We start from the raw sequence: 15994 nt of genomic DNA, 5'->3' as shown, positions 1-15994 counted from the left end.
AAAAACGCATCACAGTGCTGCTTTGCACAAACATGGATGGCTCGGACAAGCGTCCGCCGTTAGTCATAGGCAAAAGTGCCAAGCCGCGCTGTTTTAAGGGGAGACACTGGTCTTAAAATGAAAATTTTTATTTTTAGAGATATAATAACGAAATTGGGTGTGTATATGTATTTCTTCCTCCTGTTTTCAAAAATGTAATTAGTTTTACTCTATCTCAATTAGTTCTAATGTTATTGGGAAATAACCAAAGCCTAATTTGGTAATTTCTTACGGGTCGTTAGGACAGTTTCCCTCAATATTTTTTCGTTCCGATTAAAATGTAGTTGTAGCCAAAGACCTGCCATGTGGAGCTATGCTATTTATATTATCATTGATGTACATCACAGTATAAAAATATTCAATTATGTAGATGCCCCACAATTCGAAAATATAATTAGCTGACATTATTGTTCAATAAATTTGATATGTTCAACTTAGCAATATAAAAATAGCATAGCTCCACAGTTCAAACCTTTCTGAATTCAACGGTATAAGATTTATTAAAATTGCACCACAAAAACCCAATGAAAAGTTCCGTAAGGCTAGTCATGTCACCAAAAAACATGAAGCTGAGAAAAACTCGTTTGAAGTTTTGACACTGAGTGCAGAAAATATTGGGAAGAATCTTCGACAACGGATGTTACTTAGATGTTCCCTATCAGTTTCCCTACAAAACAAAACAAAAAGTGTCTTATTCCATCCAAGGAAACATTTAAAAAAAAAATGTCGAATGTGTAAGTGTGATGAAATTATAGAGGTTACTTTCGAGAAGTTAGGGGTTGATTTTTTCTTTTTTTTTTTTCTTGAGGTGAAAGTGAGGACCGGAGCCAAGGAGAGGAGAGCTCCACCAGGCAAACAGTTGGGGAAGAGAACTGCTTCGCTTATTCTTGGGGAAGAGAACTGTTCGAAATCGCAGTTTTCGCAGACAAGCAGAAGCTTTACAGCAAGGCCGTACTTCTTATCTGTTGCCTTGCTCAAACGCAGACTTCCTGCGCCGCAGGTTCCGCACTTCGCTTGCGCGAAAAAATTGTTCAAAACCTTCAAGTCCACAATCACGAAATGGGTACCGGCATCAGCTGTCTGGTAATCCGCACTGACGCCAAGAAGGTCAAACTTGCGCTGGGTTGCTGACTTTTCCGACAGAACGGACTTTGCTTGCGCCGATCGCTCAACAGGCTGCGCCTGCTCGGTCGACGAATAGTACAAAGCATCAACACGAAGTGTACCACGATCCGAGATACGATTCGTGCTGCAACTTGGTCCCGCGGTGCTTGATGTACCCGGCGGATCCAACGAAGTCCGGCACTGCAGGCCCCGGCGACGCACTGGTGGCCGCTGCCTGCTGTTTTTTGTTCCACGGACGTTTCTTCCGGCTTCCAAAAGCTCGTTGCGTGCTCGGTTTCAATCGGCTGTCTCCCGGCATCTCGATCGCAAAGAGAAACTCCCGGCACAAGGCGGAAACACGGCGTGCAGAGAAACACGAGCGCAAAAACAGACGCGCACGAAGCGACAGCCACAGCGGCGAACGCAAGAGAAAGAAAAAAAAAAATGACGTAGACGGTCACACCAGCCAATGGGAGGCGCAGAACGGCGCGCGCGCGAAGCGCGCCGCGCGCGAGCCAATCAGCGACCCGAAAACGCCCTTCGGGAAACCGGCCCGAACCGCCGCTCGGCTTGAGCGACGCCATTTTGAGATGGCTCAAATTGCGCACAAAGAAACCAGCTTCAAAACAAGCCCAAGATGGCGGCGATCGGCCGGCTGCAACGCCGGCGGCGCGCGCGGGAAGTTCGAACAAAGTCTCTCTTTTCGGGGCCATTTCGTCGCTGCCGTGGTGTTTTGAAAGCCGATTTTATCGCATTTCCCAACCGAATTCAGCGTTAATAATTTTACTGTAGATGCTCGAAAGGATAAACCTTCCGAAAATGAGTTTTTCCCAAAATCGACTTTTTGACCATTTTCGACCGTTTTAAGACCCGCGTCTCCCCTTAAGGGAACTCGTAGCCTACCTGTGCAGTACAAGGCGAACAACAAGTCATGGATGACCCGCGCTATTTTCACCGAGTGGATGATGGCATTCGACCGCGACATGAAGCGGCAGGGCCGTAAAGTTTGCTTGCTTTTGGACAATTGTTCAGCGCATCACTCCGACGAAGTCAAGCTCACTAACACGGAGCTGAGGTTTTTCCCTCCCAATTGCACGTCTGTCTTACAGCCTCTCGATCAGGGCGTGATTCTTAGCCTGAAGCGCGCTTACCGCGGGAGGTTAATTCAGCGGCTGCTTTTTAACACTGAAACCGGCCGAGACACGAAGGTGGACTTGTACGTGGCACTGCAGATTATGTCTGCTGCCTGGAGCACACTGGGGCGCTCAGTAATTGTGAACTGTTTCAGGCACGCCGGATTTGCCGAAGGTCGACCCGTACACTCTGCTGGCCTAACACCAGGCGTTACAGACGACGACGAAGAGGCGTCACCGGCTCCGGGGATCGCGGCCGCCTGGAAAACGCTGGGAGAAATAGGAACCGTGCCGCCTAATCTTGAGCTCGACGAATACATCGGCGCTGACGCTTGTGTTGTTGTTCACGAAGATGTGAGTGATGAGCAGATCATAAAAGCTGCCCGGAATGATAAGGACTCTTCCGATGAAGAAGACGACGACGTACAGGAAGCGCCGGCTGCGGCAACCGCCGTACAGGTGATGGACGCTTTTGATGTCATCAGGAATTTCGTTGCTGTCCGAGACGACGATGTTGCAATGGGTTTGCTGACCGAGTGCGAAAATCGCGTGACGGCGTTGCTCGCCGTGAAGCGTAAGCAAACCAAGCTTACAGATTTTTGGCATCAAACGCCTTTGCTGCTGCTTGGGCAATTCTTTCTGCGTTTCACGTCAAATTTTTGCGATAACGAAGTTCCGCGAGAACGAATTTTTTTTCGTGCACCGTGAATTTCGTTATAGCGGGATTCAACTGTACTGAAAAACTCATTGTACCATAGGACGAAAACCTGGGTGTAAAAAATTCATCTCATTTAACGTAACAAACATCCGTTTTCCTCTTAATTTTTTTATTCCAGTTTGGCAAGTTGTTCATGGAACATGAGGATGCCACCAATTATGCTCTAAAATCTCAATCACTATCCTTAGGCACAACGCAGAACAAATTTCAATGACATTCATCGCTTACAAGAGCGCAGCGACATGGACAGAGAAAAAGAGAGCTTCTGCAAGCTATGTATTCCAACCAACCTGCCAAGATTATTGCATTGAAGGCATTCATGCCAACAATGCGACTATGTTTGAGGTGTGTATGCCTTCTATAGCACCAAATGATGAAACAATGTGTGAATCCACCTTGCCGCCATGGCTCAGTGATTAGGACGCTCGACTGCTATGCCCAAGGAAGCAGACCAAATCCTGGCCGCAGCAGCCCCCTTTCAATGGAGGCGAAAACCAAGGCGCCCATATGCTGTGCAATGTCAGTGCACGTTAAAGAACCCTAGATGGTTAATCTCTCGGGAGCCCTCCAATAGGGCATCTCTCATAGCCTGGGGCGCTAAACCCTATAAGCAAATCCTTCCCGACAGTTCGCACCACCAATCCCTGTGCATGCACCCAAGCGCCAATGGTGAACTTACCCCTAGGAAGAGGGTCATCAGTGCGTCCAAGTGAGGCCGGAAGAAGCGTGGACATGTTTCGGCCAGATCCACGAAGCATTTCAGCACACTATCATCTTCAAGGCCTTCTATACTCTCAGATGCCACCTGCACACATTTGTCAAGTCATTGCAGCAACTGCAGCTATTGTATACTGGCACATATAAGCAGACTCCAAATAAAGCAGTCTCCCTAAAAGGAGTTATGCAAGCATGCCATACTTGCGCACGAAGGCAAGGCGAGAAAGGTAAGGCGGTAGGCCTTTGTCACTGTACTCAGGTGTATATGGTTTGCAGTAGTGGTGCGGAGGGGTAAAGGGAGGCATTGGAGACACGGTGCGCAGTTGGTACGGCTGAGGTAGCACGCTCCTTACAGCACGAGTACAAAAGACTGTCTCCTATCCTTTCTCACCCAGCCTTTGCTGTAAGACCATGGAAAGTTGTTGACAAGTACAGCTGTATAAGGGTGCAGAGAAAGTCCTTTGCGGCTGCTTTGTACAAGGAGTAATTCTGATGGGTTTTGTCACAATGTGATGACATGTTGCATATTTCTTCCCGGCTATTCTATGTTCTCATGGTTATTTATATAATTGCTTTAAGCACTATGATAAAAGAAAGCATACGGACCATGATAGCCCTGCTCTCTCAGGCCGACACTCTGCAGAGGATCGCTTTGATCACCGGCGTGCCACTCAGGACAATCCAGTACATTCTCCGCCGATGTTGTGATAATGGCGAGTGTACTGACGCGCATGCCTTCTAGAGCATCAAATGATTAAACAATGCGCAAATGCACCTAGCCGCTGTGGCTCTGTGGTTAGAGCACTCGACCGCTGTGCCCAAGGATGCTGAATCAAATCCCGGCCATGGCAGCCACCTCATACGGGCATCTCAAAAAAAAAAAATGTCATCACAATCATCCGACAACAAATCAAGCGGAATCGACAGAAAAGTCTCAGAAAGAGCTTGACTGCTCCGTGTGGTCAGTCCTAGAGAGGCCTACAACAAGCCTCACAATAATTTGGAGAGTTTCAAGCAATCCGCAATCCCTTCAGAAGGCCTGGGAACAAATGGATGATGACCCCTGCGTTCCATGGTCAATGCGTTTCCGAAGCATCTCATTAAGGCCTAACGTGGAATTTTTGAGATCTAGCTATTTTGCTGCAGTCTTTAGTGCAAAATATGGTGTTTGCTACATTTCATCTACACATCTCCAATTTCCAAATAGAATACCACCTGTAAGGGCCTTCTCTGCCCCCTGTATATGTATTTAAAGTTGCACAAGAACAGCGAATAAAACAGCCTTAGAAATAGGATGACTGCAAATAGACCACTTGTTGCACTGCACATGAAGCGAGCTAAAAACAGAGTATGAAGAAAGCTCACCTTATTCTAGCTAAAAATGTCACTGGTCTAAAGCACAGGTGTGACCAACTACAACAGCACACTAGACATGGGTTTCCATATCCCGCAGGAAACGTATGGTGCCGGCATCTAGCCCTCATTACGCAGCGCTAATAGCACTGTGATGCTGCATCTGCTGGGAATATTGGGCGCGAGGACATACCGTGGCGCCACCTCTCGGAAGCGCCCGCATGACGAAGAAAGTGGGTAATGCACGGTAAACGGCTGCTGTAGGATGCTTTCCTGGACAGTTCAGTTGCGCATTAGCATTACGTTCATTTATGTATTTAATATACACCTCCGTCTGGGCCTGTATAAGCTTATTTTGAGGTAAGAGACCCAGTTATTCGGCAAAAAAGCACATCACCAAATCAGAGTTGTCGAAGTTGGCGAGCTTTACTGCTACGACGAAGCGCACTGGCTGCAGCATTTCTGCTGTTATGAAAACAAAAACTGAATATACCAAACAACCGGTAAGATGTAAGCAGTCAGTGCACAGGTAATGGAATTCCTGTGCAAGAGCGCAGGACTGCCAGGAGTCTGACAGATGTCGAGCGCCTTCGCATAGCGCAGGCAGAAGCGGTACATTGCGCCATGCTTCCTTGAACGTAGTAGAGCAAGCAAGTTTGATTGCGGGGGTAACATATGGATTCATTTTTTAGCTAGTGTGAAGGCGTGTGTTCCACGCAGCGAATTCTTGCGCACTGACTACCGTCATTGGCACTCTTGGTTAGAGCGGATATTTGTTTTTCCCGCGCATAGTAGTTTTTTTACTCATATCTTGATCAGCACCTCACAACATGCATGCAATGATCTACCTTTCGTTTATTCATGGACTCTGTAATTTAAATTACTACGATACTGGAGACACTGCCTAAGACAACTCACCACGCATACCGCTGCCCGAGGTGGCCGAATCTTCTAGTTCACTTCTGTGAAACTTCCGTGTCAACGTGTTCATTTAGAATAATCTGAGACCTTCTGGCCTTCGCACAATCCCTCCTTTCTTTTGGAGCGTACTGCTCCATGAAGAAGCCAGCACCTTTTCCATCCTTCCAGCAATAGTATCATTAGCTTCACAAGTGATAAGCGCAAATTAAAACGCGCGCCGTTTCTTCTGCCACTCACCGAACTTTTAGCGCCAACTCTGGACAAAATCTTGCTCGCTGAAATGTCTGCACGCACATCATGAGAATGATGACTTGCTAATTTAGAGATTCAAATTTTAATAAAGGAAGGAGAATTCTGTGAGCTTAAGTTTCGGGTAGCAATGGGAACTTGCGCCGAGTTCCCTCGCTTGCGTCCGGATACAGAGCGTAATGGACCGTAGCTAAATAAACTTCAGCAGCCTCAGTAACGATGCAAGATCAATAAGTGCAAGGCAGGCACTCTGTATCAACCCAAATTACTAAAATAAACGCTACTATTAGCTTTTAAAACGCACAAATTCAATCGAGCGTCTGCTTCAGCAGCAGTAAGAGGTGTCACGTGATCCCACTTTCTCCCTTAGGTCGACACTAGCGCCGTTCGCTCCAGTGGTGGCGCTCGCGCCCAATATCTGCCAAGTTTTCAAGCCCCAAGTCAACAAGCATGTACAGTCGCGGGCAAAAGTGGTATACTCCACGCAAACAATGATTGCATTTTTTCAGTATAAAAAAAACGTGCCACACAAAATTGCTTGAACTAGATGCAAAGTATATCAAGGAGGGTATGTTATGCAAATCTCAAAAATAACTGCTTCTCTGTCAGAAGAATATGGCAGGCAGTTATCTCGCAGCGCGTGGAATATACCACTTTTGTCTGCGGGGGTACACTTTGCACATAAGAGCATCGAGTCTACAGGATATAGTGTACAGCATGCAACATGCATGTCAGATCAGATGGAGCCCTGCCTTTTCCACATCAGCAAAGCAGGCACAGCTAAATCTGCTCACTAGGGCTAACGACAAATGGAAAGCAGTCCACTGCTGCTTGCACGTTGCTCGCAAAGGCAATAAGCTGCCCCAAAGAAGGGTGCTGGCACATACACACCGTATTCTTACTTCAAAGTTGCAGATAAGGTTATCCAGTGCCATGTCTTATACAGTCACCGAACCAATTTTTTAGATGCTCGCTTTTCAGGACCTGCCTGATTTTTCAAACTCAGCCAATGGCCCCTTCACGTTCTCCATAGAATTAATGTATAAAATCATCGACCAAAGTTTCGCACATTTGAAACTTTAATCGTTCAAATTTTCCTTTTTTTTTTCCTCTCAATCTTGGGTTAAAAGCTATAAAAAATTGCCATATTATCGCTGCCATTTTATATTTCTGCAATCTCAAACCCACGTAGCATGCATCCCACATTGCTATACTCTCAATAGCAGGCACTGCTAGTTGCACACTCCTGCAAGTTGCAACTTGCTGCAAGCCATCATGCCTGTCACGCCTTATTCTCACAGCCGGTTTTTCCCTCCACTCTGCACCAGACCTGCCGGAGGTGGGGAAGTAGGGAGCGACGGAGCTCCGTCCCATGGAAGATGGGCCAGTCAGTGCAAGCGTGTTTCTATCATGTGACTATATGTCACCGCTTGCGTATAACTGCGAGCGAGAGAGCATGTGAGTCCGCTTGCAGATGGCGATGCGCGAACACGAAAAGAAAAAAAGATTGCACACTGAAAAGCACCCACTGCCATTTGAAAACAGACATTGGTTTTCATTTTGCAATGCACTGCATGTCCCAACTAAGCGAGACCTCCGACAGAGCTTGGCATTCCAATACCAAGATGCGTTCCAGTTGCTTCGACAGTTGCTTCACCATGACACACGTCCTAGTCACCACTTCAACAGACTCGTGCGCACCTGATGCATTCTGTAAGTCCATTGACTTCATCACACAAAACGGCAGCTTCGAAACACAAAGCAGTTTTGCCTGAGACGAAAATCAACACAAAGCACGCTCTCGCAGGCTTCGGTGTTGCACCTAACACTGTGTCGGCAATCTTGAACGCAAGGCAGAAGATTGAAGACATCCACATTAGAGACATGGTGAAGAACGATCGGAAGCAAGCATTGTTACCATGTGCACTGTCAAAGTGACAGGCCAAGACAATTTTGATCAGCCCATTCATTGTCAGTCAGCTACTTCGTTGCAGTTGCATAGGCTTCTGGTAAATGGAGGCTTCTGAGCGAGCATTTTCTTAAAGTGATGCCTATGCTGGCAATGCATTGAGACAATAAGAAACTACAGTTCACCCACCTGCAGCATCATGGGCATACAGTCTGCAAACATCCTCTGTATGGGCACTTCCTTATCGTGCACCAAAAGGAAAGCAATGATGGCCTTGACAGCTGCAAACCGAACCTGCACAAGAAGTGTGTTGCCACTTTGAAACGCAGTAGAAGCTGCTGGAAAGGACCATGAAAGTGAAGCAGCAGATACCATCAAAACAACACTCACGCGGGAAAACCTCCTCGCTACCATAAGTTATCAAGAAACCAGAAAGCCAGATCTACTCGTAAGATCATCAGTGGACAAGGGCACTTCCAGCACCTGAAGAATCAACTACATTAAAGGCGCAATAAAAAAAAAGATTCTGAGGGTGCCTTTTAGCATTCTTACAAACTTCAAAACATTGCCTTCTGCGATGAATTTCGCTATTGAAATCAGATCTAGCGCCTCAGGCTCTCACCCTTCATTTTTTTTCTTTAACTCGCCGCAGAAAGGAGGAGGAGTCACCCACCGCAAAAACATTTGTTTTAGGCAAACACATTGTGGCTTGCTGATCTGCCATCAGCAAAGTAATACATGGAGTGGTACTGTGAACACAGTACACTAGAATCGGGCTTGTTTCGGTGACATGCTCTCAGAACCACTAATACGTAGCGGTTCTATCAAAAATTATTTTCGTTGTATATAAAAATGTCAATAAAGATTATGTTACAGAATTTTCACTGCCCATCGCAGACTGATGAGGCTGTGCCTCTCTCGCGAAAGCAAAGAGTATGGGCCTATTTTTACTGTCGACAGCTTAAAGGAGAATAGACACCAATTGCTGAAGCATCGGAAGGAATATGATTGCTTTCCTGGTTATACAAAGATGCTCCCCAAGCAATCCCTACCTCTCACATTGCTGCGAAGATATTTTAATTTGATCTTAAAACTTGTCAGGCAAATACTCCGTCCTTCAAAATCCATCGACAGTGACATCTCTGTGACGGAAACGTGTACATAGATAAATAACATGACGTCATCAAGAAACTGTGACATGGAATCAGCAAAGCAAAGACCAGTGACGACACAGGATAGCTCACCATGCCGGAGCTTGTGTACAGCTCTGCCCTGCATGCGATTGTTCTGCACTTCTGCTTGTTTGACTCAATAACCTTTAACACTAGTGTCTTCATTGGTGCACATTACGATTAGTTTACCTGGCAATGATTCTGCGGTCCGCATGTTTTCAAGTGCAAAGCCTGGGTATACTTTGCGCGTGCATGCGGACACACCGATCGGACTCCAAAAAAGGGAAGCAGAATTTACTCTTTTCACTTTAGGCTGGACTCATACAACTTGAGTCTGCTGTACATATGGAGATTGCCTGCTATACTCAGGCCCCAACAGTATGCCTGCACAAGTGCAGAGCATTCGGCAACGGCGCCTCCTGCTGGCGCGCCGGGAGATGAACTGCTCCTCGCCTGCCCTAGACCTCGCTAGGCCTAGCTGGTTTCACACTGAAGAGGAGCGGACGGCACTTCGGAACGGGCTAACGCTGTAATAAATGCTGGTAATTCACGCTGCTTTATTGGAAGCCCATCTCATAATAAAATATGTTCTTGGGAGCTAGCAAACGCCAGGCACGTCGCACCGGACAGCAGCAGCAAAAAAGCTTGCTTGTGTCGCTGCATTAACTTTTAGCACCTCAGTATTTCCCAAAAAATCCTCCCAATTTAGTCGTTATTCATAGTCCTTTGTACAAGGGGTTATGTAAGCGAATAAACAGTGATCCGCGACAGATTATGGCTTGGGAGCCAATCGCGGCAGCCACGGCTGTACTTGCCCAGATTGTCTTGACAGCGCCAGATGGCGCCACATGCTTGGACGGGGGCACGCAAGACCTACCGGTTTGAGGCCAACCAGCACGTGAGCAGGTATGAGCACAGGAGCTGCGCGGTAGCAGGCCACGGTGGCTGATCACGCCATGCTGTAATTTTTTACTAAAGCTTTTTCTTTTCGAATGACAGCTTGACTCACAGTGCTGGCAAACCGAACTGAGAGAGCAGCATCCTCACGGTAATCAGTTCCTTTGTTCAACATGTCTTACCAGTTGACATTTTCTGCACGCCAATCAACCAAGCTTTCATGGTTGCTTCTGATTCCTACTTTGTCGCTTGAGTCGCTGGCGTGCGAGTCAAAATAGAAGTGCCTGGCAATGTCAGTAACGTCCGTGCCTTCGGGCGAAACAATGTCGCAGTACTAATTATGCTACGCTGAAGCACTGCTCGATGACATTTTCTTGCATGTGCAATCGCAAGCAGATGAAAAGCGCTACCCGCATACGTCATTGGATTCTGTGTTTACATGTTCACCAGCCTTGCCAGTAAGAGGCGCTCATGTGGCATTTTCCCATTTTTGATGTCACTGCGCGCTCGTGCTCGAAGAGATCGAAACTGAAACTGGTCCTTATAATTGCCCTGATAATTAATTGAGCTGTGCTGGGGCTTTCTGGATGGCAGTCCCTCTGCCTCGGACCGTTGTGGCTCAATTAAAGCAGAAATACCGAAGCAGAAAATGTATGTCTATACTCCTTTAAGGGGAGACGCGACATTTGAAAACCGAAAAATCGCAAAAATGTCGATTTTTGGAAGATTATATATTCCGGTAGTATGTCTTATAAACTACCATTTCTGTAATTATCAATGCCCAACTCGCCATAGAAATACTCGAAATTAATTATTTAACAAGCGGCGGCAGCCGTGGAGCAGCGAGCAAGCGCCAAAAATTCCCCAACTTCGCGCGCGCACCATTCCTCTCCCGCCGAAATGAGCGCCGCCATCTTGGTCTTGTTTTGTTTTTGAATTCTTGCGCTTTCTTCTGCCACCCTCGGCAGCGGCGACGGCGGCGCGGTCGAGGCGTGGCTTGCTACCGATCGAGAGCCTCGTGGCGGCTTTCAAGTTTCCCGCGCTCGAATTCAAGGCTGCGATTGGGCAAAGCGCGCGCTCCGCGAGAACGCGGGGGATCGGGCGACTACTATTGGCTGCTGCGGCCGCTGACGCGTCGGTCTCCGCCTCCCCGCGTCGTCTGCTACGGCTCTTTGCTTGCTGTCGTAGTTGGCTGTCTTTGTACTTCGTACGTTCTGTTCGAATTTTGCAATTTTTGCGTTCGCCGGATTTACGATCTTTCGTCGTGCCCTCTGAACGGTTTCGTGCAACGTGTTAAACGTTGCGTGGTCGCTCACGATTCCTCGAGGTGCGACACGCATTCAGTACAGACTTAGCTAGCTTCTTTTTTTTTCGTTTCGGCGTTTATACCGCGGAAGATAACCCGGGAAGTCACTTGTCGCGTTTGGGCCGCTCCTCATTCCTCCGGCGAGATGCCGCGATAGATAAACCGGGAAACCGCTTGCTGCGTCTGCGCCGCCCATCATGCTAGGGCGAAATGCCGCGGGGGAATCGGGAATGCCGATTGTCGCGGCTTGCAGAGCTCAGGATTGACGGATCGCAGCATGTGGAAAGTGGTCCATGGCACCAAGGCGTTCGCTGTAGCCGATCGGCTAGTCGCACAGATGTTCGCTGTAGCCGAGATCGACGGAGCGCCATAGCCCTAATGTATATTTTGACAGCCGCACCGGACTTGTTTGTGATAATTGCGAGTGTTCGTCTTAAGTAGGGCCGTTATAAGTGGGTTCGACTGTACCTGAATAAATTTTTGAGGGCAAGGCAAGCCCATGTATTCAAAATATTATGTCTGGAATTTGTCATAATTTCGTTAATCAACATAGGTCTAATTGATAACAAAAAATCCAATTCTATGCTATTTTTCAGCAAGAAAATTTAGAAAAAGGGCTTTGTCTTGCCCTGAGGAACCTATCTAGGAATCAGCATGACAAATTGCGCAATGCCAGTGCCTTTCACAATTTCTCCAGGCTTGATATAAAGGACCTATTTGAACCAGTTTGATATGCTTCTGTAACTTAAGAACTAGCGTGCACAATTCTATGAAACTTGGTGGTTTTTCATTTGTTAATGTCATGAGCCTGTCTTTAAAATTTCATCATGATAACTTGAGAAACAAATAAGTTATTGTTCTCTCAACCTTTGAGAGCCGTTTTCTCAGAATCAATTTTTTGAATGGTGTGGCTGCTAGGGAAAGTCATAGCTCAAGAACCGCTTATTGGATTTTCATGAGGTTTTTTTTGTTATATACCTAAGTAAAATTCTGAGGGCAAGATAATTTTTTTTTTTTTTTCAAAATATTTCATGTGTAATTAGGTGCAGCCAATTAAAATATCGTTAAGTCAGGTGTAAATTTGAACCCTAAATTTGGGGCTGTACTAAAATTTTTCAGAGAGGAGATTTGGAAAAAGGGAATTGTCTTGCCCTGGGGAAACTATCCAGGAATGACCATAACAAATTTCACACTGCTAGCACATTTTGCAAATTCTCCAGGCCCGCCCCTAGGGACCTATGTAAACTATCTTGATATACTCCTCTAACTTGAGAACCGATGAGCCCAGCTCCATGAAACTTGGTAGTTCTTCAAATGTGTGTACTATGAGCATACCCTGAAAATTTCATTCAAATACCTCAAGAAATAAAAAAGTTGGCGTTCAAGGGTAGCCTCCCCCCTTAATTTACAGCTAAGTTAAACCTCGTTATAAGAGACACTGTTACAAGAGACACTCGGTTATAAGAGACATTTGAAAATGGTTTGGTTAGTTTTCCTATGTCTGCCATGTTAACAACATTGCATACAAGAGTCATGGTAAGGACAACTTTTTCAGGTCCGTGGAGTAAATTCTTCACTCTTTAGAAGAGACAAAACCCCGGTGTGCTCATGCAATGCATCTGGAACGTACCAACTCGTACATGATGCACTTCAGATTCCCTTAGGTAAATTCTGTTCCATATCAGTGTCCTTTTTGTTGTGTATGTCAGGAACTGAGGAGTGCTTCTCCATGATTGGAAAGTCAAAACGGCATCTCATTACTGTTACCTACGAAGCAAATCAAAATGCATGAATGACATCCAGCATTTTTAACTCCTCACTGTTAAAATTTGATCACAAGATGAAAGCTTAGAATCCTGATGTCTTTCTCTTTGTGAATCAACTGAGGGTGACCAGCCTGTAAGCATCTGAGGGTGACCAGCTTGTAAGCATCTGAGGGTGACGAGCATGTAAGCATCTGAGGGTGACGAGCATGTAAGAGTGCCTCAAAGGTATTAGAGCAACAGGAAGGCTTGCAAAGTGAAGTGCTTTACCTCCAGAATTTGGGAAGCAATACACTCTGCACTCACAAAAATACATATACTAGTATGAATAACTTTTTTAAGCTTTCATGAACAATTTCCTGTTAATGCGTGTGAATGCATTTATATACTGATGTGCAGTAAACTGATTAACACAGTGATTTTAGAATTTTGGGTTATAAGAGACATGTTTTTTGGGTCCCTTGGGTGTCTCTTGTAACGAGGTTTTACCTTGTCTGCGACTACAGTAGAACCCCTTTATGGTATAGACCCTTTACAGCGCGAGCGCATGGGCGCTGCCATATTTGATCATGTGACCCTTCCGCCATCGCTGGCCTTCGGGCCTTCTGGTTTGACGGCTTTCGGCGCGCTAGTACTCGGCTGCACGGTGCGGCGTACCCGCTATCGCTGGGGACAACGAGCTGGTAGACAGGCAATAAACTTCATGTGAATGGCTATAGTATGTGTAGGTGCTAAAAAATGTTTAATTTAACCACGTAGTTCATTTATTGCGTCCTCCTAAATGTCTGCATTGGCTAGAACGTTTCGACAAACCCATCAGCCGTCGACTCTTTTTTTTTTTTTTTTGCTTTTTTTATCAATTCCCTCTCTAGTGCCCTTTGTGGAAAACGTGACTTTCTGTAAAACTGAATAGATTACAAACTGATTATTCCCTCAAACTTATTTTTTTTTTTAATTTTCTTGCGCAAAGGGCGAACGCATGCTCAGACTGTGCTGGCTGAGACGCATTATGAATGTTCATTTAACATTGTGCACAATACTTACTGCTCAATATGGACGCGCGTGTAATCCCCGACAATTGATAAGATATAATTTTATCTCCTGTAAACGTCCTGGCTTCAAAAAACTATTACGCTGCTTGAAGGCCGCATCAGGCGCTCAGCGGCGTTTACCTGCGCTCGGGCGAAGGCGACTGGAAACTGCACCGGAATTCAGAACGCACGGTACGCAGCCCAAGCAAGCGGGGATATAAAAAAAATCTTATGGTAAATTTCATCATTGGCCCGTGCATTAGTTTCATAAAAGCAGCAGTTATTACATGTATTTCAGCAGTACTTGTCTAATTAAAGTTTGGTTTTGTTTGTGCGGTGTTCCGTCCCAAAGCGACTCATGCTATGAGTGGAGGACTGCGGAAATTCCCATCCCCTTGGGGTTCTTTAATGTGCACTGATATCGCACAAAACACGGGCGCCTGGGTTTTTGGCTCCAGCGAAAAGCAGCCGCCGAGGCCGAGATTCGATCCCGCATATCCTAGGGAATAGTACCTAATTAAAGTAAACAGATTCACTTACATGCCCACACTAACTTTCCTTCTCTGCGCAATCAATTCGTATAACTGCATATACATTAATAGCAACGTCAAGGTACCTCGCCCTGCGAAAAAAACTCGGCAGCAGTGCAAAGACTCAATATCCAATTCCTGAGAAAACGTACGTCAGGGTCGTTCTCGCATTGCCATGGCTACTGCCGGTGCTAGAACGAGCTGGGGCGTGAGGTATAGCCATTCTCTTCAATTCACAGGCGCTTTCTTGTCCCAGAAAGGAACATGAACTCGTGATACATCTCCCAGAAAAACGGTTGCCTAGGCCATAATGTGCACCTTATCGTCTTCTGTTATTCCGCCAATAAACAATAGGGTCATTAGCTCTACTTCCTCGCAGAATACTTCGATAATACAGATGACACCTGCATCAAAGCAGCGCTGTTTAAAAGTCAGCTGGTATTCTTACACAAGATACACAGCAGCAGTTTAGCACTGCGCGCCGATGCGTTCCGAAGGCCAGCAATGACGGCCGTCCTTGTGGCGCCACCTTTTAGGGAAGAGTTGAACTACTCGCTGTAAACGGTCTATAGTCCCTGGGTCCGGCAAAAATCTTTAATATACCAGGGTCTTTACTATATCAGTGGTTGGTGATAACATGGTCCTGAAGTTGCCGTTTGATAACTAAATGGCTACTTACTGAACATGTCTTGTTGCTTAATGAAAAAAAAAACTCAAATAACTTCCATCTTTCTCTTACCATCCCTTCGTCCCATTTTTTCAGCAACAAGATTTTCTGTTCACATTTTGTGAAGTACTTCTTAAGCATGAGGGCGACGTGGCTACGAAAACCAAAGCGTTGCATTAACACGGCGTCAGCTGTTGTTTCCGACAGTAAGAAGGCAACAGATGAGAACTGCGCATGGCAGTCAAATGCTTCAACTGCACATGCCGCGCCTCCAGTTCTTGCCACTGCCGCCTCGTGCTGCACAGTGTTGTGAACGTTCGGTCGTTACTTCCCTTCCCTATTTCTCGCTGCACTTTTACTCTCCTTTACATTCTAAACGGATCGCGCCACCTTTTTTCCATGCTTGTAGACAGCTTTACTTTTTTTTCTTCTATGCACTGCATGCTTTCCCTCACGGCTCCAAGGCTTATGTAAAGTTGGCTTCT

The 15994-nt window shown here is 46.2% G+C and overlaps 1 protein-coding gene across 1 annotated transcript in view; it reads right to left on the bottom strand.

Moving 5' to 3' along the window:
* Positions 1-15994, bottom strand: part of Karybeta3 (karyopherin beta 3) — a 91816-nt gene that overhangs the window by 61693 nt on the left and 14129 nt on the right. The window contains exons 5-6 of the mRNA XM_084593150.1: positions 8333-8437; positions 3674-3799 (exon numbers count right to left, since the gene is read on the bottom strand). Coding sequence (XP_084449276.1) covers positions 3674-3799; positions 8333-8437 — 231 coding nt within the window. The remainder of the gene's footprint in view (positions 1-3673; positions 3800-8332; positions 8438-15994) is intronic.

This window comes from Amblyomma maculatum, chromosome 2, assembly GCF_055883805.1.
Source record: "Amblyomma maculatum isolate TAMU_Amacu chromosome 2, ASM5588380v1, whole genome shotgun sequence".
Classification (NCBI taxonomy): domain Eukaryota; kingdom Metazoa; phylum Arthropoda; class Arachnida; order Ixodida; family Ixodidae; genus Amblyomma; species Amblyomma maculatum.
The sequence above is the reverse complement of the archived record's forward strand: the minus strand, read 5'-3'. Positions and strand labels throughout refer to the sequence as shown.